The sequence below is a fragment of the Phalacrocorax aristotelis genome, chromosome 3 (genome assembly GCF_949628215.1).
Source record: "Phalacrocorax aristotelis chromosome 3, bGulAri2.1, whole genome shotgun sequence".
NCBI classification, from domain to species: Eukaryota; Metazoa; Chordata; class Aves; order Suliformes; family Phalacrocoracidae; genus Phalacrocorax; species Phalacrocorax aristotelis.
This window is the reverse complement of record NC_134278.1, coordinates 99,481,931-99,506,458: the sequence shown is the minus strand read 5'-3', so window position 1 is coordinate 99,506,458 and position 24,528 is coordinate 99,481,931. Positions and strand designations below refer to the sequence as shown.

Below are 24,528 nucleotides of genomic sequence, written 5' to 3'. Positions count from 1 at the left end.
AGAGCCCGCCAAGCAAGGAAGACACGGACACTGAACTGAAAACTTCTGAAGACAGGCAGAGAGAAAGCAATCTGTTCTCCAGTGACATGCGGGAGGCCCTTCCAAGCAGCCTCAGTTAGCAGCTGAACGGACTTTGCTGGCTGCCCTTACTCCTTCATTGTGGGTACTGCTGTGCCTCCCCTGGGGCCAAAAGGCAATGGATGCATGCAACATTCACTTGGCAACATGGCAAAAACCATTTTGATCAACTAACTTATTTAATAACTTGTACTTATATAGTTTTACAGGCGTTTTAAAAGACAAAATCCCAGCCACAGATCTATGGAACAAAATCACTGCCTAAGCAATGCATCTTCTTTTTCAAGCAGAAACAGCTCTTTTTTTTAAGGGTCCACAGTTAACCTGAACAGAGATGGGAGATAAAGTAATGAAAAACATATTGCTGCTTAATAATTTAACAGAATTGATACTTATAAGTAAGTCTTTTCCCTTACAATCATCATCATTTTTCCTGTAGAGGAACAATAGCACAAGTGGACAAACCAACGGTAGTGCGAGGTGTCCTTTTTGCAGTAATGCAATTTTCCTGCACCTTTCTTTTTTTCCTAAACTACATGAGCCCTTTGCTTATCAAAAAACGGGGATGTCCCTCCTAAAGGACCATCTACCTATTAATAAATACTATAGCGTAACAGTATACTGAGTATTTTTTGCCAGTGACCTATTGTTTCCAGGTATGAGAGTACTGCTTTTCATACATGCAACACTAAAGATTTAGAACACAGATTTCCTGACCATGTGATTTGGAGGAAAGGAAAACTGCAGCACGGTAGCCAAGCAAGTGATTCAGCAGAGAATTCAAAGATTTAATTCTTGCCAAATTGCCAAAACGTACAAATACTTGAAAATGTTACGTCTTCAAAAAGCCTTTCTAAAATCACAGAATGTGTGAGATACTAAAATGACGCTTGGCTATGTAACTTAAATTTATCTTTTCTCGGACACATGCATTATGTCTTTAACCACATGATCAGAGTACCTGGTTTTGTCTGCTCGACTATACTCCATGCAATGTTGAAAACTGACTATTCCAAATCAGCGAAGGGAACTTGTCTTTAGGACACCTACTTCTGCAACTGCAAAACTTGCAAAGGGAGTCATGGGCAACGCTTGGAATGGCAGAAAAGGCAAGAGTAATCTGGTAATTATTAAATGCTCCTCTGAAAAGCCAGGTTCTACCTCTTAGACATAATTGTATTGCACTATTAGCTCAACAACTTAACTTTTTGTTTTCTAAAAAATGACATTGATGACCAAGAGCGTTCCTATAAAAACTACACAAGACAGAGAGTTCCTTTCCAGACTCTGTGGCGATTCAAGTAAAATGCTTTAAATTAATTTATCACACAGTTTTAAGTAAATGTCTTGTTTCTTCTAAAGGACAGAGGAAAAGTCACCTTCATTTTCTGCATATCCAAGTTCGTGTTTCACATTGGAACATTTGCAATCTGCAAACCAAGTCAATGCTTTGAGACACAAGTACCATAAGTGTCTACATAAAGCTAAGCAGTCTAAAAAATAAGAAATCTAAGCCTTAAGCATCTCAAACTGCATATAGTTAACGAGCACTCAGAAAAAACCCTCCATATGTCTGCTCACTAGCACTTTGTTTCAGAGGGAGCCGGAAAACAAATTCCTTAATGTTTGCCAAAGGCTCCAACTTGCACCACAGGAAAGCCAAAGAGTAAATGGGCAGTTTTGTTTTCTGAGCAAGACCTAATTGATGCTGCAAAAAAGGTTTGGGACCTCCACTGCCCATTGCCTTGAAGTAATCATCTTCAAACCTCCTCTTAGTGTACTTCCCTGCACTTGGAAAGAACTCACTGTAAACATCTGCAAAACATCTTCCAAATTTCCCTTTACTACAATGCCTTTCTAAAAACGTGTGAACAGCTGGATATTGGTGCTCTGGCCAACACTATTCAGCTATTTCCTGATATTTGTATCCCTGTCTTGCCTCTAGACTCTAAGTTTTATATAACTGAGATTGTTCCTTTCCCCTTTTGCATGACCCTAGTGTAATGGGATTTTAGAACTAGAATAATGCTCCCAGCTAATACAGTGATCATTGTCATCTGGAAAACTCATCTCCCTCTTCCCTTCGTAACAACTATCAAGCCACAGGTCTTTGTACGTTAAACAATATTCATTAGAGCAAGTCCGGAAGGTCAGATGGTTTTTGATGCTATCCTGAAAGCAAAGATAGGATATGCTTTCGCTCTATCGAAAAGTAAAAATAATGCCCTTCCTCCCCCTCCTGCTACTCTCAGTATTTGAAGACAACACTTTCTTACTCCTCCATTAGTTATGAACAAATGCACTGACTGCTATTTTATCCGATGTAAGCACCCTGGTGCCTACTGCTGCTTGGGATCCCTGTGCGAGACACCTGTGCCTAAACCCTCTCGGGGAAATTCAGAGCAAATCTGGTTCAGCACTGGATTCAACAAAAGGCAGAAAATGGGATGTTCCACACTACATGAAACCTAGAGGTTAGAAAACTGATCCAGGAAATTAGAAACCCGTTTTTATACCCTGTCCAACCTAAGGGAATTCGCACAACAAACTCTTCTTTAAAATCCCTTAATCAATAGACCAGGTTACGTTGTCAGCGCTGCAAAACTTAGGCAGATGCCTCATCATTCTGCAGTCCAGATTATAACATTCTTAGGTAAAAGACTAAAAAAAGTGAAAGATGCCTTTGTAAGCCTGATAGTGAAAACACTTCCTTAAAAAGAGGAAACATATGTTCTCTTTGCTTCCAACCAACTAACGCAAATTGCATAAAGTGGCTTTTGAAGCAGGGACTGGAAATTAACTCTGTTTAGGTCTCCCCAGTCTGAAAAGGTCACTCGCATAATTTGGCTAAGGGCCATGTCCCCTCTTGTTCACTCTCTCTGAAAAAAATGAGTAAGCATTGCTTTGTAGAAACATAGTATTTTGTTTCTTACACCGTATTGAAGCCAAAGTAAATCTACCCACAGAGTTTTTGCTCATCATACCTGTTAGGTGTATTTTGCATTTTAACTCTTTGGTTTTATTTGTTCCTATGATAAAAAAGAATCAATAGAATAATCTATTTTTATGGAAAGCAGCCAGTTTATTATTTATTATTTATAACAGAGGGTGATTTGGGACCTTTCCTGATCCAGAACCACTTCATGCTCATTCTCCTCTGTTCTTGCACTGACGTGCCTTTCCTCCCATCTCCTTCAGCTAATACGTGCTGCCTCTCAGAGGGTATGTTCTTTGGGTGGTGACAAGTACAAGAAGTCCAGTTTATTTGAGTCTTTAGAGACTACAGCAGAGCAATTGTCAGACTAGACAAAAGAACAAGAATTTAAAGGTTCTGGCCATAACATCTTATATTTTTTTGGCTCCTGTGTTGCCTTTGGTACGCCAGTTGATTAAATTTTTTTCTCATTTATCTCAAAATTATGTGGGCAAATCCCATTTATCACATCTTTAAATTATTGGAAAAGCTCAGAAAGTCAGCACTTTCTAGAAGCACCATGCCTCAGAATTTCATTTAAAGTAACTGGTGGAAGAAATTATGCTAACACATTTTCTTCATTTTTGAGTTACAGATTTTTAAGAAGTTAAATTGCTTTTGCCTCTGAAAACCAGAGCATACAATGAAAAAATTAATTTTTTTAAAAAGTCAAATTATATTTTTAATTTGTGAGCTAGTTTTGAATTAAAACAAAAATCTCTAGCATTTGGCTTTAATGAAAGCCATAATGCAGTAACAAGCTGCGTTTGCCTGAGTCTGAAGAGTATTTGGAACTAAAACTCCAAGAGTTGTACCCAACGAAAAGCTACTTCTGTGCTCCCCATGAAACATCTATGCAGTATTGGCTCCTCTCAAACAAACTCACATGGTTTTACTGATTCAACATTGTTCAGGCTGACGTGTTTTGCTGGGCACCACCCAAAAGAACTATAAACTTCCCTCATCATCCTACTGGAGAGCTGATTCTGTCAACTTCAATACAACTATTTCTGATCAACTCTCAACTACGGGGTTTTTTTGCTAGTAAAAGTGCACTGAAATTTGAATATTAAGTACTACCTTTTCCTTTAATCTGAATTGTGATAAAAGCATGCAAGTACTTCTATGACTTCAAGTGCTCTCACATGATATTGGTACGGGACAGTGAAAGAATAAACGAGTACTCCAGAAATTTCTCTTTTTAAAAAAACCCTCATTGAGCTCTCTATTAGAGGTTTGCATAGAAAGCATAAAAGCTACATTGGCTCACAGTCGATATCTTCCGAAGAAGTTAAGTAATTGTTCGTATTTGTTCTATTTTCTAATTATTACATGCTAAATCTACTTCTACCAGTACTTTCGAACAACATTTTTTGCATTGCCAAAGTACATCATATTTACTAGAAAAAGAGAAAAATCCAACCGCAGTTCATTGTTACCTTCTAGATAGAATATTGTGTGTGTTCCACATCACAACATTCCAGCCAAAATCTGGGCTCTAGCAAGCTTTCCTACTTGTTTTTTAGCTCTTCCTCAAGGAACAACAGTCTGTGCAATCACACTCTGTCCACCCGTTCCCCTTAACTTTTGAAGCTATTGCCACCTGCAAACAAAGTTTGACAGAGACAAGAGATTCAAAGATAATTAGGCCCCATAGGAGTTACAGAAAAAACAATGGCTGAGTAAAGGGGAGCCTCCAAGAGTAGAGATCTTAATAACGGGAAAAGCCAGGGCAGGCTCCATGGGTATTTAGTCTGCCAGGGCTTTCAGCACAGCATGCTGCGGTCCGTCAGTTAACGCAAGTATTGGCGAGGATGAGCCACAGAGCACATGATGCCTCTTGCTGAGACAACAGCAAGAGATTTGTGGAGGAAATGTCACACAGAAGGAAACACAAGGGAAAAAGACAAGTTGGAGTGAAGAAGAGACCGTGTACAGAGATGCAGACACAAACCCATAGGGAATGAGGCTTTAACAGGCACAGAGAAATACAGCAACTTTTTTTTTTTTTTTTTTTTTGTTATTGCTTTCTGAAGAATTACTACAAAGAGTCTTGTAAGGAACACCAAGTAAAACAAAAGAACAAGCAAAACGGTGGGTTGTATGCCAACTTTCCAGAAGCACTAGACTTATGATTGCTTTGTTTTCTTCAGGGCTTCAGAAAGTCTGGGTACAAGGTTATTTGCCGAGGGCTTCTTTTTAAGCAATTACAATAAAGTACCTTTGATGCACTTAGCTTTAACCTTGAAGTACTCCAGAGTGAAAAGATGACCAACCTATCAGAAATAAGTATATAATTATTACCTCAGACCCTGTATATCCAGTCTGCAAATACATTGTTCAGGGTTCATGACATTACTATTTCTAAAATCTATTTACGTAGCATCTTCCACTGCAAAGTACTTCACCAACTTGAAGTCAGGCAGCGGCCCATGTACAAATACAATCATACTTCACATTTCTTTGAGATCTTTCATTCTCAAATACCTGAAAACATTATACAATTACTTATAAAGAGGAGTAAATCTATGATTGTCATGCAGCCATTGAGAGGATTAAAAAAATGATAGCAGCACAGAGCTGCATAGCAATTCTGCTTTTCAGTGAAGTACATGTAGAATGTTATTTTTCATTTTAAGCACCAGAAGAATTTTATTTTCAGAAGTAATTAGCAATTTTGGAATTTGGTCAGAAAACAAGAGCCATTGTCTCTATTTTTGCAAAAAGATCCCTAGGATATTGAACAACCATTCAGAACAAAACTGCGGTTTATTTCTTATTCTAAAAGATGGAACATGAGGTTGCAATAGGTCCTCATATGTCAGCAACATAACAGTTTTCTGAAAATCATTTTTTCAAAATGTTACACAAAGTACATTATTATGTTCTATCATTCTCACACAGCATAAACTTATTGCTTGGTCAGGATTAGGTTGTCAAGGGGTTTTGCCCTGTTTCCTATAATATTTTAAAATATATAGGCTAATGTTTCCTGTGAAGACAATTAGATAGGGAGAACTATTTACTTTCACAGAAAAAAGCCCCAGGGTTTTGCCTGTCTCCATACATCACATTATGCACAAATATAATATCGAAGTGGCATTCATTACTGATAGCAAGTTAGAGTGGTAAACACCTGACAGTTAATGTCTCAGAAGCCAGCATGGCTGCCCAGGAAAGCAGTGCCCTATCGTTTTCCCTGCTCCTCATTCCATCCTAACCACCGCACTGCTTCCTCCCTGGGCTGCTCAACAAACCAGGGGGAAACGATCACCACCCATCTGCAGTGGCTTAAACTGACTTCAGAAGAACAGTACAGTTAGTGCAGATATCCATCTGACACTGCAAAGCTAAAGAGTACTTGTGACACATGTATGAGGAAGGAAAACCAGAAAAGAAACACCCTAAAAAAAAAAAAGTGTTCAGAAACCCAATTAGAAAACACTTTAATATTAAGTGAAGAACCTTGCCTGCATGAATTTCTCAGTGGATGGTAGCAACAGCATATGCTAACATTTAGTCCAAGTAATTTTTATCAGTTACAACAGCAGAGAGAAAACCCTGTGTTTCCTTAAACAACTCCACATTCAGGTGGGGGCAAGCCCCACCACTGTCTTTGGGACCTTGCAACATTAAGTGTTAACACACCTTGGCTGTCTCAATCCTCAGTAATTTTTCTTTTTTAAAGCTGCCGTACAAAACTTCCCCAGTTCTTTAAAATCTGCTGTCTCTGAGGAATATTGGGAGGTATTAGAAAGTGGACATAATTTATGGAATAAATTACAAACAATCCAATTCTTTCAATCATCTTGAGATGGCAACACCTGTTCAGAAAGAGTGTGAGTGACCCAGTGAGGAGTCTCCTGACTCCATGAATAAGATTAAGATTTCGTCTCATAATTCAGAGATAGGAGGGGAGAGTTGTTAATGAATTCAAAGAAAGACAAATATTTAAGTGAAATAATTCCCATCCTTCTCCCTAATTTTAGATACAAAATAACTAATTCAACAAGAGATATCATGTGAAGCAGTCCAAGAACCTACAATGAATTTATCCTCTTTTAGGAAGGCTGATCAAGTGATGGCAATTCCCTACAGTGTGACAGCATCTGAACACTATACAAATCCATTTTTAAGAATATCAGGAATACAGAAGAAAAAATAGCAGTATATGTTAGTTATTTTTATACTGTGTCTAGCACTTACTGATCTGGCATTGTAGTAAAATATGATTTAAGAATATCTGCAACAGGAATTATTGTGAAAATCTTTTAAATAAGCTAAAATGTAGAAGTTTAATTGGAATTGATTTTCTATTTAAAGATGATGCTTATCAAATCATGCTGCAGGCATGAACCACCAAAGAACATTCTTGCAATGTTTTCTTTTATGGGTAATTGAGTCATCATCTTCAACACTGGCAAGAAATCTAATAGAATCATTAGTTCTCTTCAGTCACTCTTCCATAGGTCTGAAATGATTTTGCACTGTTTGCCCCAGTAATACGGGAAATAGCAACATACAAGTGATTTTATCCAGGTCTTGAAACCCACTTTTGCTAATGCAATGTACACACAGTACTGACCAATATAAAGCCATTTCAATCATCAGATGCTTTGAAATGTAACAGTTACTTCAGGAAGACTGGCAAAGCCTCTCAGTGGAACTACATTTGTGCCTCTCAAATGAATCAGCACATATGATCATTAATTATAATTTCTACTGGCCATGAGAATCCAGACTTTCTCCTGCCTTGAACTTTAACTATTTCCATAAACAACAAAGAATTTCCACATTGAACATTCCACAAGAAGATTAAAATACAGCCTACCTGTGAGATCAGTTCCTTCTGGAAAGATGAGGAGTTGTAGTGGTTCGCGAATGTCACAGAAATAATCCAGCATTTTTTCGAAGTGACTTTTGTCATTTTCCCACCTTCTCTGAATGAAAACAAAGGCAGCAACCTGCATCGCCCAGCCTAAAGTTTAAAAAAATACACCTTTAGTAACATTTCACTCTGATACTTCCAGTGTCTATTATTCCAAAATATTTTGTAAAATGTGTTAGACACAACATTTTATTTACTGCCTGCCCATCCTCACCTCTGATTAAGAGCACTTAGTTACCTTGTAAAAGGCATTTTGGATAGGAAGCAACAGAATGCATAATCTATATAAATAAATCTACATAAATTTGGACTGGCTACAGTTTTGCAAACTCAAGTTAGGGGAGTTAGAAAAGCTTTCCAGAAAGTAAGAATAGGGTCAGTGCTGTCTTGAGGTGAAGTATTTAAAACTATGGCCCTCACTATAATACCCTTAATCATCACTGCAACGCTGATTTGCTCAAGGGAAGGCACTGTCCCTGCGAACAGGCATCTCAGCAATACACTGCACGATATAAGAAAGCTGCATTATATAGCAATAGTTGCTCTTAATAGTGCATGTTAACTATGCGCATTGTGCAGAAAATGTCTATTGCTTCGAGGGGTTTATTATATATACCGTCTTATAATCTTCATTAATAATAGAAGAAAATACAAGGTTGTTCTTTAGACTTGACAGGAAAATTTGATATATATCCATTTGTTTATATTAATACACAAGACAACTGTGAAGATTTACAGCCTGACATCAAAACAGACAATGTAATGCAGCTAAATAAATGAAATTGCTGCTGAGCCTGCAGCCTAGGGGTCACACGCCATTATCTTCAATAAACATTCTTGGCTTTTTTGGCGCAATTTAGTATTCAATACACATTTTAATATTAGAAGTCCTGTCCACTAGTTCAGACAACAGGATGAAAAAATCAGACCTCCAGTTCTGCCACATGCCTGTGATGCTCCTTTCTTAAACAGGGCTCAGAGGAGCAAGTCGTTGCTTGACCACCGTACTTGGCTAGCTTGTGTCTCATCAGAAAACCTGGAGATTAGATATTCCACATCAAAGAGAACACATCAGAGCTTCCCATCCTCCTCTTTGCTCACCACCGTTCTCAAAACTCTGTTTTTCCTTTGCTGGTGACTTTCAGCATGTTATTCTTGCATTTTATTTCAGCTTCTCTTTACAGGGACTCCTTTCTATTCCATTCATGGCAATATCTTACAAGGAGCACATGCTAGAAAATCACTTATTAAAGTCACCAATTTCTAAATCAACTTCACAAGTCAGTCAGCCTGGATAATGTATTAACCAAGCTGCATAATCTCTTCTGTATTAGATAGGAATGTTAATTGTATTGTTAAAGATTTGTAACCTGTATCATGGGGTAGACACTTTATTTTTAAATCAACTAAACAGACAGAGCATGCATAACTAACATGCCTTCTGTAATCTGGACGTAACAAGTCTCAGATACTCAGCTAATGAATGATAACCAGATAACTGAATACTGGAAGTGGTTATATGAATTAAGAAAAGAAATGCTGAGAATGCAGTCTCAGCAAATTTTTTCAAATTTGCATGCTGTGCTTGTTAAAAACCCTCTGTAAACAAAACTAAACTTTGACCACGTTTTCTGTGTATCTATGCATATATCACATTCCTACATCAGCAGTGTCAAGAAGCATCAGCAGAGCTTTATTAATAGAGTCTATCCATGTTTAAACAAATTATTTGCAGGAAAAAAAAGGTCAATTTTAAAGTAACTGAAAAATAACTTACGTAATTTAACTGTGCTCTATTCTGGTATTTAATCACCTCCTACCGCTACAATACATGCCACTACAATGGTGCAAAAACGGTATTTTAAATTGAACTAATTAGGGCTTCATTTTCACATTTGTCATTGTGTTATATAAAGAGGACATCTTTTCATACCAAATGTTGCCAAATACCAAATGTTGCCAAAGCATTCGGTTGCTCTAGAAGATACATGGAAATGGTATGAAGCTGCATCAGGGGAAGTTCAGACTGGACATTAGGAAAATGTTCTTCACTGAGAGGATGGCTGGTCGCTGGAACAGGCTCCCCATGGAAGTGATCATGGCACCAAGCCTGTCAGAGTTGAAGGAGCATCTGGACAATGCTCTTAGTTATATGGTTTAGTTTTAGGTAGTCCTGCAAGGAGCAGGGAGTTGGACTCAATGATCCTTATGGGTCCCTTCCAACTTGAGAAATACTATGATTCTATGATACCGCATCTGAAAATAAATTCATAAAAATGGATACAGCAAAGGAAAAAAGCCCTCTAAGCAGAAACAGACATGCCTTGTACCATACCATTTACAACTCTGAGAATGTAGATGCTCCAAGGAATAGAGTGGAAAATACATAGATTAGGAAAGTTGTGCTGTGGTTTTGGTGTTTTCCAATTGTTCTTACGTCTCCACCCAGACCTTTTTGTATGTTTTATGTACCCTAGACACTATGCCTAAACTAGTTTATGCAAAACCTGTACTGTGCTAAACCATTTTATTGTGTGGTATCACACAACAGGCCTGAATTATTCAGTCCTTGTGTTCTCATCACAGCAGAGTCCGTAGGCGGAAAGAAGGGAAACGAGAAGCAAAATAAATGCTCGCTTGGGAAGCCTGCTGATAGTTTCCCAGGTCAGCAGCTCCTTAGGAAGAGTGATTTTGGTCCATAATAGAGAGGGAGCATGGAAAAAACCTCACTGCCAGATCCTACCCTCTCCTCTATCTTTCTTCATGCAGCACAAGGCTTTAAATTATACAAACTCTTTCTAGTGATCATTCTTTAACAGCACTGTGAACATCAAATTACAAACACCCTTAGCTACTACGAAAGCTGCTGCTTGGATGACTCATATTTTACCTGACTAAACTGCCTTAAAGCACAGGATATAACGCAGTAGTTTCCCATTCCTGCCCTAAGTGGTGGTGTTATATACGGGCTATGAAAAATTAAACAGAGGCAGTAATGTAATGACAGTAGGGTGTTGGGGAGGAGGAAGAAAGAGAGGGAAGGGAGTTGGAAGGCATCCAGTGTTTCAAATAAACAACAGGTTTGATTTTCTAACTTTTCCAATACATAATGTCCAATGTTCTGGAAGAATACTTCTATCTTTAAGTGTGTATCTAAATAAATGGTCATGACTGCTCAAATAAAAACAAATTATCTAACAGTCAGATGACTAATAGTAAAGGACCCAGTTTTTCCTCCTGATTTAGCCTAGCATGGCACACTGCACCTAACTATTTTTCCATCTATAAAAGTGGAAGAATCTTCCACATTTGCTCAAGCTTTAAGGCCTCCAGTGAAAGGCAACAAAAACATGAATTACTGCCTTCAGCCAAAACCCTGGTTCGTGCACCGCTGGGGAGAATGCCTGCTGTTTACATGTCTCACCATCCCACCAGATTCAAGCGGGGAGGAAACCCAGCACAGGCTTGCAGACACATGCCTTTGAACAAAGCAAAAGCAGCTCTCGCTTTGATTTCCATTCTACAGTGTGTCTGCATTGTGCTGCTGGAAAAACAACATGTAACAAGTCTTTGGCACGATGTGGAATCCACAGAGAAACAAGAGGAATTCAGTAAAGCAATGGGCAAAATGAATGGTTTTGCTAATCAGCAAGATTTATGATTAAGCAGCAGAAGGAAGTAGCTTCTCCTGTGCAGCCTGCAGTGAGACAGCGTGTTCAGTTAATTATTGTGAAGTTTAGGTCAACATATTGTCCAAGAAAAGTAATTATATTTTGGTCTTTTGCACAATGTTTTTGGCCATCCTAAATCTCCCAGGCAACAGGAATTTTCCTAGCAAAGGCAGCATTTACTTGACTGGGGAAAAATGGTTGTCTTTTGATTCTCAGATTCTTGAGAAATCATCAGTTATAAAAACTGAGCAGCGGAACAAAGCTAAAGAGATCATGATAATGCAACTCCACTTCTTTGCTAAAACAGTCATCTTGTAATAGACCACATTGCTGATAACAAACATTGCCTGGAAAAGTATACAAAAAGCATCACACTACACATCTCTTGTTCAAAATTGCAAAACAGCAGCACGAAAACCTACACGGTAGAGTAGCTAGCCACACTGACCTTTAAATCAACTTTTCAGAGCTGAAAAAAAGATTTTAAAAGGCAGCTCCAAATCTTAAGTAAAACATACACACTAATGGTATGTGTTCCACACTTCAATAAGGCTTTATCAGGATGTAATTCTACACAGAAAAAAATTACACTTACACAAAAAGGAAAGCCTTCTGTTGAACAAGAGAAACATGCTGTATGTAAGAATTTCCTTACTGCCTTAAGGATAAAGCAAATTACAGCTTATGCAGGTTGAGAATTTGCAGCATTGTATTAAAAACGCTAGTTGCGACTGCAAAGCTTTTTAAATTCTAAGACCCTGGACTTCTGTTTGCCCCACCCCAAAATCCTTTAAAAGAAAACAATACTTGAAGCTGAAATTTCTTAAGTGTGTTTTCATTGCAAAGGTAATTTGGGAGTAAGTAGATACTAGGGGTGGAGGTGGCAATAAAGAGAGAAAGAGATGAGTTGTGCAAAAAAAAAAAGTCTGTGTTTGGTTTTGTATCACTATTTTATGTACATTTCCATAAGTAGCTCAGAAATTAGATACCCCTCAAAATGTCATGTCTCTGTAAGAGGAATATTATGTTTGATATTAAGAGCAAATATACACATATCAAGAAAATGTTATCTATGTATTTCTGTATCTATGATATAGATAGGTATACATGTATAAATTTATGTATTCTGCATTGTAACAGAATGGCTGATAATACTAGCCCCCCTGCCCCCACAAATAAATTCAATAAATTATTCAAAACTATAGAAACAAGTAGGAAAGTAGAAAGCCTAACTACGGGATTTTGTTATTATATTCATTCATCCTCCCTCTTTTCTTCCACTGCATTATTCACTCATTTTTCATACCATTATCTTGGTCAAAAATGAAAGCATTATTCAGTGCGCCTGTATTCAGCAGGGGTCTGGTCCTGATCAGGGCTTTTGAGGCAACAGTGGACCAGACATCTAGGCTTAATAAGGGAAATCACTCGGAAGCACATGATCCCACTGTAATACAAATAATTGGGTCCATTAACAGTTTGTTATTCCAAATGTTTTGCCACATAAAATATCCACAAGGCAACAACCATGCAATTCTGAATGTTCCTTATTTTAAAGACGGGTAGGTATTAAAAAGATATTAGCACACAGAAAATCACACAGGAAGCCAGGCTTAAAGTTGCTATGTATATACAGTTAAGTCTTCATCAGTATAGACTGCGGAACAGATTTCTGCAAATTTAATTAGTCAGCCATTTTACTGGTTTTTATAGATAGTTTTATGTCTAATAACCCAAAGCAAACTAGAAATTAAAAGACTTTTTTAATTTAATGTAATGGTTTGAATGCACAAACCAGGAAGATAAATAAAGACATGCTTTCTGAAATAATCTTGTAATGCACAATCTCTGCTCCTGGGAAGTTTCTTTAAACTATGCTCATTTCCAGTAATGTAGTTAATAGGAGTATAATGAATTGAACAACTACCACCATATTTGGTGAATTCTTTGAGCAAATTACAAAACTAGCTAAGAGACAAAATTCACAAATACAGATTCACAGTAGCATTCCTAATTTTATAGTGAAACATCTGGTTCAGTCTATTTATTCATTTGATTCAATCTATTTGTAAGGTGCCTAAATAGATGCCAGTATGCTTTCGCTATTGCCTTGCCCTATCAGACTCTGCATCTGACTTTAGTCTTAAAAAATACTTTAATCTAAAGATTAAAAAATTAATTAAACTAAAGATAAAAAGACTTTAATCTACATCTGTTTTTAAATTATTTTTGTGGTCACATTCAGTTTATGTTCAGACTATATATTTCATACATGTATATACCATAAAGTCTAGTTTTTACTTGGACCTAATACCATCTCTTCCAATGTATGTGAAGCCTAAACCTTTTTCTTCTTACTAAAATAACTTAAGTGAACAAAGATCAAGGTCAGAAACACAGAATTTTAAGGTAACTGAAAAGAAGAAAAATATTCTTGTTTTGCTGAGCTCAGTTTTACCTTTGATTTCCCCATAGTTCTCAAGCATCTGTTTCAGTACCAAAATATTCTAAATTTTATATTTAAGTCATGTTCAAATATTAACACTTTCTGCATTTCCTTTGCCCTGCTTCATTCTCTTCTGAGAGAATACATTATGTGCCAGCAGATACTTCTGCTTTAGCTTGTTGTTTATTTAAAATACAATTAGAGGCTTCTTCAAACAAAGTTTACAGTGTGAGATTTATTTGTCAGGGAAATAACAATGTTGTCAAAAAGCTAGCCAGAGAGTGGCCTGTGTCTTAGCTGTGGAAATTTAGCCGTGAAACCTTCTAGAAAGGATATTCCATTGAAGAATTGGTACCTCTCAGACAATACACACACACACAAAAGTGTGACAGAACATAAGGAAAAAAAAAATCATTACAGCAATAGCAGGATAAAAATGCATATAAAGCTCTCTGTCAGAGGTATACCATGCTCTTGGAAATTATTCTTTCAATATTCAATCCCTTAATCATGGATACTTTTTCAACACTTCATATTCAAATATTCATTCTATTTCCTAAATTATGCCATTTTTATAGAATATGGACAATCGGATTATTAACTCTACCATTGTATCAATGCTACTTACATGAAATCTGTGCTAAAATGGTATAAATGCTGTTAAGGAACATTAAACCTATTCAGTTACAATATCCATCTTAAAATAACACTTCAAATTTAATTTGATGTACTGTGTGAAATCAGAATAACACATCATTACTCAGAACTAAAGCGAACTAAAGCAAAGGCTTAAATCTCTAGGATGGCTGGAAAGCTGCTTTTTCCAATGAATTTTAGAAATACATCAATACAGTGAAACAGAGCATGAAAACTTAAGTATTAAAAAAGATGAGTCTTGCCCAATACATATCTGGAGAAAAGCCCCACATCATTCCAGAATCTCCAAAGACAGAAAGGAAACAACCTCTGGCTGTTAGATTGCCAGGAACAACAAAGAGGCCCCACAAAACAGTGCAAGTCTTTCCCATGGATACGTCATCTCTACTGCAAGTCAGAAACAGTGAGATATTTTACAATTCAATACCTCTTCCGTAGGCCTGCATCCTCTTCAGATACTCCATCTCCTTATGGGAGGACCGCAAAAGTAACTCAGCCTGATGAGCTGATCCATACAGGTGCTGCATAACCCACTAATAACGGCAAAGGAGCGTAAGTTGGGAAAAACACACCATCCTAATTCTGCTGTTATTTGTTCTGTGAGCTTGGACAAAATAACCACTCTCTTCATCACTTGTACTTTATAAAATTGGGGAACAAGAAAGTTTAGCATCTGATCTCACTCTTTTGATGTGTGTTTTGGAAAGGCAAAAGGGGCAGAGAGAAACTGGATTCATTATATAGAAAGGATAAGGAACATTTTAATGGAAGTCAGGCTAGCCTTTTTTTTTTCCTTGACAGAGTTGGGAGAATTTCTGTGGTATACTTCTGAAAATATTCCTTTTATGCTTTTCCCGGAAGACCCAAGGTGGGAAACAGGCACCTAAGTCTTTTGTTCCCCACAAAAAATGCACGTAGAGTTACAGGCAAATTAAGCTGAATTTTTGCTTCCAAGTATAATCCTTCCCTCACACTTAAAACTCCACCAAAAGAGTCTTGCATATCTGCCTTCACCATGAACAACTGGTAGAACAACAATAGTGCTTTCCATTAGAGAGCATACTTTCCAACTTCCACTTCAAAAATCACATAGGATAACAAATCTAAGGTAATTAAGTCTGGCAGCTCATAACTGAAATGCTAGAAGACAAAATGTCACAGCTCCTCAAAACTCTCGTTTCAGTCTATTTTAACGTAACAAAGATAGTTGACACATGGGCTATACTACAAAGTTCAGTAGACTACACTTAATTTTTTTAAACCAATAAGCTCTATCGATAAGAATTTGAATGCAAATCCAGCTATAGCCTGAACAAAGACACTTTATGCTGAAGTATTTATATCCCTACCTACAGAAGTAGCTGTGGCAGCACAAACACTTCCATGCCAATATAAACGCATACAGATACCCCACAGCATGCTCCTTTAACTATACTCCAATTGAGTTAAGTGCTAAAATTTTCTAGGCTTAGCGACACCAATATTTTCCTTCTGATCCATCATAGCTGTCTGTATGCACGCTCTTAGCCCACGGCAAAGGCAGGATAATTTGAGTTGTTTTGCCCTGCTTCACTGAAAACTAAGATGACTCAAATTACTTTGCATTTGCTTCAGGCGAAGCTCACACACATGGACAGATACAATGGATCAACTGACATGCAGTAAGAGATTGGTGGGGCTAAGCCCAGTGCTGAAATAGCGCAGAAGTTCTTTGAGTTTTTTTCCTGGCACTTAACATAACAAGGGCCAAACCTAACTCAAACCTTTGAGAGCTACAACACATGAGTGACTGGTTGAGTGAAAAACAAGAACTAAAAATCCACATCTTGCAGTCTCTTCAAGAGCATTGTTAGTTACAGAATAACTTGAATACAGAGATGAAGATCTGGACAGTTACTCGGTTATCGCTGCTCCTAACTACTCCAGGTTTGCCAGCTTTGCTTATTCTCCTTTTTTTCCTTCATCACCTTGTCCTTTCCTTACCTGTTCCTGCCCCCATCTGCTCCAGCTATAATTCCCTGCTTTAGCAGTCTCAGTGAGCCTTTTCAAAAATGGTAAGTTATCTTCAAGATACATCCATCAATGGTGACTGCAGCACCTTCAGACTTTGTATTTGTACACAAATTACGGTGCTATCTTTTGCATCTGCATTAAGCAAATCAGAGTTATTACCTCACACAGCAGCCATGCACTGACACTAACCTCTTTGGTTACCCTCCCTCATTTTTCTATCAGTTTATCTGAGACTGCTCAAGTTAAACCCAAATTGTAATTTATTTTTCATGTACGTGTCAAGGCACTTTTAACCACTAAAACCCAAATGTTAATGCAAGTCCACCCAACACAGGCGAACTGTCCTTCATTAAAATAAATCTCTACTTCCAGTGAAGTCTTACACAAGACTTTTACAAATTAAATTAAGAAAAAAATTAAAAGGACAAGACTAACTTCTAGTCATTATCTGGTCATCCAACACTACTGGGTATGTTCCTTGGTACCTACCTGAACAGTGTGCATTCCATAGCATATGCTGAACACAACTGCATTATAATCTGTGTCACCTCAAATGCTATTCCTGATTGAGAATAGGCAAGAATATAAATTGTAAATATCTATTACAAGTACTGTAGAGAAGTCATATCTTGCCAGACTACGCAGGAAACTGACAATGCCATTAGAAATTCTCCTTGAAAACTGACACTGCAGAATGTGTCAGTAGTTTCTGATGATGTCAGATGAGAAACTGCAGCAACAGCTAAGACCAGAGTAGTGCTCCCTCGAGACACCAACTTTGGCAAGTTGTACTGAAATACTGCAAGAATGTTTCTGAAATTGAGATTACTGAAATGTAATACCTCTTTTTGAAAACTTTACTGCACACAATTTATCAAGCCAAAGCTACAGTTCCAGGAAGGAAGGACCATCTGTTTTCCTTTGGGCTTCTTTTTTAAGGCTCACCTTTAAGCAAAGTTTTTTTTTTATGCACTGGAATGCAAAGAATTAATAACTTAAGAACTAGATAAGTGACCCAATGCTTCTCCTTGAAAAACTGACTCCTCTGATTTTAATTATAATTAACTAGAAAATAACTGCCTACTTGCAATACAGACTCATTAAATTTGATACCTTTACACTTTTAACCTACAAAGGGGGCGACAAGGACTCTGGATCTATTTGCATTCCAAGCTTTGCCCTTCACCTACCATATATACCACTTGGATCAGTATAATCTCTCCTAGACCTATTTTTACACCCTGTCTGGGATAGTACATATAAAAACAAAGGTGCAATGCTTAATACTCGAACGGTTTTCAGCAACACGGAAATCAAAGGGTTGCATTTATAAACCTTATCTTACGCATAATTTTAAATTAAATGTTTGTTTAAAAAAATACTTTGAAAGATCAGAAAAAATTGCGCTGAAAGCAATACAATTTATTCATTCAAATACTTCTCAAAATCAAACCAAAATTACCATTAGGTAAAGATTTATTAGACGTTACAGTTAGCCCATATATCAATGCTTCTGTAATCCTATACTTTTGACTATGTACAACTAATTCATATAAATATATGAAAAGATGAAACTGAAAGACATGATGAAAGTAGCTGTTCTAATTTCCACAAATGTTACACCTTAAATTATCAACATCTAAGGTACCAGTTATAGTTGCAGTGCACTGCAACTGTCCAGCTGATTTCCAAGTTATCTGCTCATAGAATAAACAAAACTTTTACGTGAAACCACCAGACACAATTTAACAAAAAAAAAATCTGACAAAAACCTATTAAAAGTATATCACATTAACACAGCAGGGCCATTAGAGGTGAGTCGGAGAAATTCTGCTCTTACTGGTGAGATTCAGGGTTGTCCACTTTGGACACCGCTTTCTGCTATATCACTGCTCCACCAAGCTTCATGCAGATTCATGATGAAATCTTCTACTGTAAACCTCAATTTCATCCAACAGTCTCTCTTTCCAACTGTCCCCTAATTACGTGGCTATACAGAATGCTTAAGTTTTGCAAGAATCCACCACCAAAAACACAGGCTGACTGAACACGGCGACGTGTATTTCTAAGGTCTCTTTTTAGATACACTATGTTAGAACAGAAGCTGAACATCTATTTAGATTACCAAATTATGGCTTGAGTGAAGGACATAGTTTAGCTGGATTCCTCTCCTGTGACTAATAACACAACATTAACAGTCTACTAAAAAATAAGCTAAAATTCACAACATTGCAACCAAAGTACTCAAAGCTCATATAATGTGGAGGGTGCTTGGGGATCTGGCATATAAATAGTGGTTTATTTATTATAACACTATTGTGGTTATTATTATAACACTACAGATCCAGGCATCCACTCTACTGCCAGAAATTGTCATCCTGTAATGCAAATAACACAAGTAAGCGTCTGCCTGTGCCACCTCTACCATCACAGCCCACAAAGTGTAGTACGAGCCCAGAATTTTGTTAGTGGCTTAAGCTATATCAGACTATGAACAAAAACAGCATCGTGGCCTGCTAACATTGACCTGCCACAGGTCCATCTGCTGGAGCCTACTCATCAAATCTATTAGATGTGCTCAGTCTATGCAGAGAACAGAATTCACAGCTTAATTCTGAGAAGTGAGAATTTAAAAAAAAAAACAAAACAAAACAAAACAAAACAAAACAAACCCAAACTACAAGAACAACCACCACCACCTCTAAATAACTCCTGACACCTTTTCAGGAACCAAATTCCAAATTTTGCCAAGCATAACATAGCATCCAAGCTCCTGGAGCTGACCTTCCGATTTTATTAAAGGCATTAACAAGCAAACATACAAATGTTTTGTTATAAAAAAATACATGCTACTTTTGAAGATATAAACCTATGAATCTTGCAGAGTATACTCCTGATTCCATCTTCCATCGTTGCTTTAAAAAGTTGCATTTGCAGCTGATTCCAACATTTCAAAACATCTCTGCTCTATTATGAAGATAAAACATGTATCTAAAAACGCATTTTCTCATTTCCTGTAACATTAAAAGAAATGTCTTTTACCAAGTAAAACTGACCTTCATGTTTGACTGTTAAGGAAGAAGTATGTTACCTAGTTGCAGCTCTTACTTAAGAGAACTAAACACCCAGCAGGTGAATACAATACTGGTGCCACAGTATGAGAGTTCCTCCATATGGAATCCTGCCAAAATTATCTGTTCAGATAAATGGCCTGACAAAAGGGAACCATAAATAAGGTTACTCTTTTGACATCATAAAGTTGACGCATATCCTGCCCAAGCTAGTTTTGTATAAAACAGCAAATAAATCTAAGAGATAAATAAAATGCAGAGATGCTTTTATTTCAGATAAGTCTGCCTATTTATTCAGAAACCATTTGTGCAACAATTTTTGGCCCATCTGAAATTATTTCCCTGAGTACGTGCAACTCAGATCCGTTTCCAGCCTACATCACTATAAATACTTATTATTTCATATCCTGTACAGCATATTTTGCGTAACCAAGTTCAATTTAAAACTACAGTTATTGAAATGAACCATCAACTTTGCAATTGCCTACAGGGCTTTTTATTTCTTTTTTTTTTTTTAATCTTTTCAATAGTATAAATTGGATAATGAAGAAAGAAGCCTGATGAGAGCATTTGCAATGTGGGGTGAAATAGCACCAAAAATGAAGTGTTGAAAGAAACACTGAGAAGAATCATAAAATCTTTTTCATAATTTTGAAAAGTGCTTTCAGTACATAAAGCAGAAATATTTTTACCTATAAGCAACAGCAGCCCATGCAGATTCTTTAAAAAGAAAGGCTTAAGCATGTAATCCAGGTGTCCTCCGGCAAATTTATGGTTTAATTGCTCAATATGCCACATATTTTACACAAAGGTTTAAAAATACTGAAATAGCATTTAAACGTAGGGCATGTAACAGGGTATGTACAGTGCTGTGCAAAATTTAAACACATTTTCCTTTAAAATTAAAGGGTTTAGTGACCTACCAAATCCCGGAATGCTTTTGAGACTGGATTTGAGACAGATTTTTTCAAGTCTGAGGTAGCTGTATCGCAGCAGGCAGTTCCACAAGAACATCCAGTCCATTCGTGTGCGATGGTTCATGATAATGACACTCCTTTCTCCAGGAACAAATCCGTCACCAGTGACAACCACCTTGGCACCAAACACCATCTCCAGCAAGGCCTAGAAATAATATCTCAATATTATGGCTTTACACCCACAAGAAAAACATCAGCCCATTAGCAATAAAAATTAATTTGAATTATCTCATTTCACTTATTCACTCACATTACCGCTGGTAAACAAACTTCTGACTGTTTTCTAATAAAGCAGCCAACTTTTCCACAGTAACAGTCAGCTGTTTAATGGAGGAGGAAAGAACAACTAAATAGCACTTCTTAAAAAACATTCTTCTACGATCAACATTAAACTTGGTTTTCCCTGTTTTTCCCAGAATACTATTATGTAGGAATAGAACAAGGGAATCAGTATGGATTATAACTTGGGTAAGTAAAATCTAAGGAGGGACTGGCTGCACAAATAATCTATTGGTCAACCATTCCCAAATCATGCAAGAAAGCATATGGAGGAGTGCTGGTTGCTTACAGCAAAAGACCAGGACCAGGCAAATAATTCAAAAATACAGATGACAATGCTAGTGCCTTGCAACCTTTTAATATCTAGTGGAAACTCACTGGAGAGGTACAAAATCCCAAGAAACAGAGGTAGACAGCAGATATTACCTAGAGGTATCACTTAAGGCCCTAAGATCAGGGCCACTGGCAGGACACTGTCCAATCCAGTTAGTACAGAAGAAGAAACCACAAAGCACGATTGGAAGCACTTCAGATTATCTCCTTACCTTCTCTTCCCCATTCTTTCTCCAGAAAAATATAGAAAAAGAATAAAGTATGGGGATTTAAACAGAGCCCTAGGAAGTAAAACAACCTTCTGTTCTGTTCATATTTCTGCCACCTCTGTGCCACAGAACCTCAAAGAACACAAATTTCTCAATTTGAGTCATCTATAAAACTGGAATGACATTCTCACAACTGCAAATGGCTTGAGAACTCAGAATGAAAAGCATTATATGGGCCAAATATTAATAATATTAATAATTCGGCTCACTATAATTCTGGCAAAGGTGTTTGCTATCAACTATGGACCACTGCAAAAGCAGAACAGGTCATATAGCTCAAAATGGTAAAGAGTTGTCTTTTCAGACAAGTGAGAAGCAGCCTTTTTTGATAGTTTAATAAGAATCTTATTACATATTTAACATCTAGATAAACATAATAATGAACAGATGTCCTTTTCTACTTACCCTAATGCTAGTATAAGCCAAACTAAACTTAAACAGTTAAGACCCATTCACTGTCCCATCCTGCTGACTCTGCTAGAAAGGAAATAATATGTGGCAGAGGAGTGAGGAAGGTGGAAGTTTCTTATACTTACAGAGGTCAGGGTCTGAGCCTCTCTGTTGGAGTCCAACTGGTCCAACATTAGTTAATTGTTTGGAGACACAAACCCAAGTACCTGCTTCTCCTGACTAAGAATGGAGTAGTGTAAGGACAGAAAACCAACACAAAGTCTGAGCCTCAAAAAGGCTGGGTGCAAAGACCTTTTTCAGACACCTTTCCTGAACCTAAATTCCCAAGATTCTTACAAGACAGAAGCCTTTTCACAAAAATATTCTAATTATTTTGGTTTAGGTCTAGTGTGGGCTGAAATGAAACTTTTAGACTGCACAAGTTATCACAAACTAGTTGTAATAATCCAGAATTATAAATCATGGGCAGCTAATCAAATAAAAGACCAGTATTTGATTTTGGGGAATTTGCAATTTCAGAAAAATTGGGAGACAAACAGGCAGAAAGAATTGATTTTGTGACACTATCAGTACTCAGCTAAATTTCATCATGGCAAGAAATAAAAACCCCTCTGTTCCCTTTAGTCGTAATTATTTCTTCCCTCCTAATTTCATCGCATTTAGTAACGATGAAGAGGACAAGTTTTAGAACATGAAACAGCTTGCACCTCTTTAAAACACACAAGACACAGAGAAAGCAGAAACTATTTGATATGTAATAAAAATAAATCTTCCTTTATTCCACAAGACGTGTATTTCTGCACACAAATATAGCATTTTTACGTCAGAAAAAATTAAATCTTTAAAGGCCTCGAGGAACAAAGTCCCTTGGTTTTTAGAGAATGGATGGAGAGATAGATCCCATTCATACAGCTTTTCCTCAGGAAAAGTTCAGCGAAGAGCTTTGTTATTGATTTCCAGACTCCTACAGCTATAAAGCGGATGCACTGTTAAGTGAGGAAGACTTCATTTCTAGGGGGAAGTTCTTTTTCACCTGAAATAATTTGCCTCTGATTCAACTACAAGGACTAAATTCTAAGAGGATTAAGTAAGAGAACAGTGAAGGTCAGCAACAATGTACCAGACAGTGAATAATCTTCCTAATTAAATAGTTGGAGCACAGTCAAAAGGAAGAGTTTATAAGACGACTCATCTAGGAAGCCTATAACTTATAAAAAATTCTCATGCTTACTAGTGCTTCACCTACTCTTCTCTGATCAGCATCTAACTGACACTGGATGGAATTGCCATAAAAAAGCCTTTTCAAGAGTACAGTTAAGACATGGCATTAGTTTACTTATGTACTGTGGAAGAAGAGGGGGGCTGTAGGCAGGCACATAATCTGCAACACTGAGCTAAAGCCTAAGTCTCCACAGATAGTAAGTATGTTAAGGCCTGTTTTGACAAAAGCAAAAAAAAACTTTAAAAACATAAAATAAAATTAAAAGTGTCAGTGAGCAAACTAAATCGTGGGATTATGAACACTTGCCCAGAACTTGGCTCAAACTGCAACTTACCACAGGGAGTGTGAGCCAAGTGGCCACAATGCAATCAGTGATCCAGCGATACCAGGCCGGTGAGATAAACATCAAAGGTAGAAAAGGTCCAAGCATGAATATACTTCCAAAAAAACTTCCCAAGAATAGTGCAAGTACAAAGTATATCCCTTTCCATGACACCATGGCTCTGAAAGAGAAAACAGGCATTATATTAGAGAGATAAACTGAAAGTAATTACATAGCTCTTCTAGTCCATAGATCCAGTTTGAGGTAATATTCCTCCTTTTTTTCCATGGCTAACAATACATGATGACAGTAAATGCAACCAAAACGTTCTACCTCACAAACAGCAGTAGGAGAACAACTTTATAAACACAGAGATTTCTAAGCTGCATTGGGATATTAAAGAGGTCATAAAAGTGTCAGCTACATCATAATTTCCTCTACTTATTACAATATATAGATCCACTCTCAAGTCTTCAGAAAGCTATTTTTATTATACAAATGTACGACGAGTTATATAACAGAACACCTGTTATAATAAACTTTTCAGCCACTACCTCTGCCATTGGCAAAGTACTAATGTTAGCATTTTCTGAAGTTAGGGAACTTTGCTTTTCTAATTCTTCATTTTGTTTCTTCTTGCTAAACCCAGTGTTGCAGAAACCACCATCTAACGAGGGTCTACGTCCAACCTCCTTCAGAAACCACTGAACCTTGAAACGGCTGATCAGTCTCACAAACACCAGTTCCCTTTTCATCACAACAGGGCAGACAAGCAGTGGCTGAATCCTTCCGACTCACCATGTCTTAGAGAATTTCTGACTTTTTGAAGTCTGCTGTACTTCAACTGTCCTTATCAGTTATTTTCCAACTTCTTCCACCAAAAAGCCAATAGCCTTTGGTTTTTAAGACAGTAGTCT

General features: G+C 37.2%; 1 protein-coding gene across 9 annotated transcripts in view; it reads right to left on the bottom strand.

Moving 5' to 3' along the window:
• The window catches only part of LCLAT1 (lysocardiolipin acyltransferase 1), a 121,434-nt gene that overhangs the window by 53,319 nt on the left and 43,587 nt on the right, over positions 1–24,528 (bottom strand). For 3 of the 9 annotated variants that reach the window (XM_075088693.1, XM_075088692.1, XM_075088691.1), the window contains 3 exons: positions 23,624–23,792; positions 20,722–20,920; positions 7,884–8,030 (listed from right to left, as the gene is read on the bottom strand). In XM_075088693.1, coding sequence (XP_074944794.1) covers positions 7,884–8,030; positions 20,722–20,920; positions 23,624–23,788 — 511 coding nt within the window. In that variant the 5' untranslated portion in view covers positions 23,789–23,792. The other 6 variants (XM_075088696.1, XM_075088695.1, XM_075088698.1 and 3 more) reach the window with 6 other exon arrangements.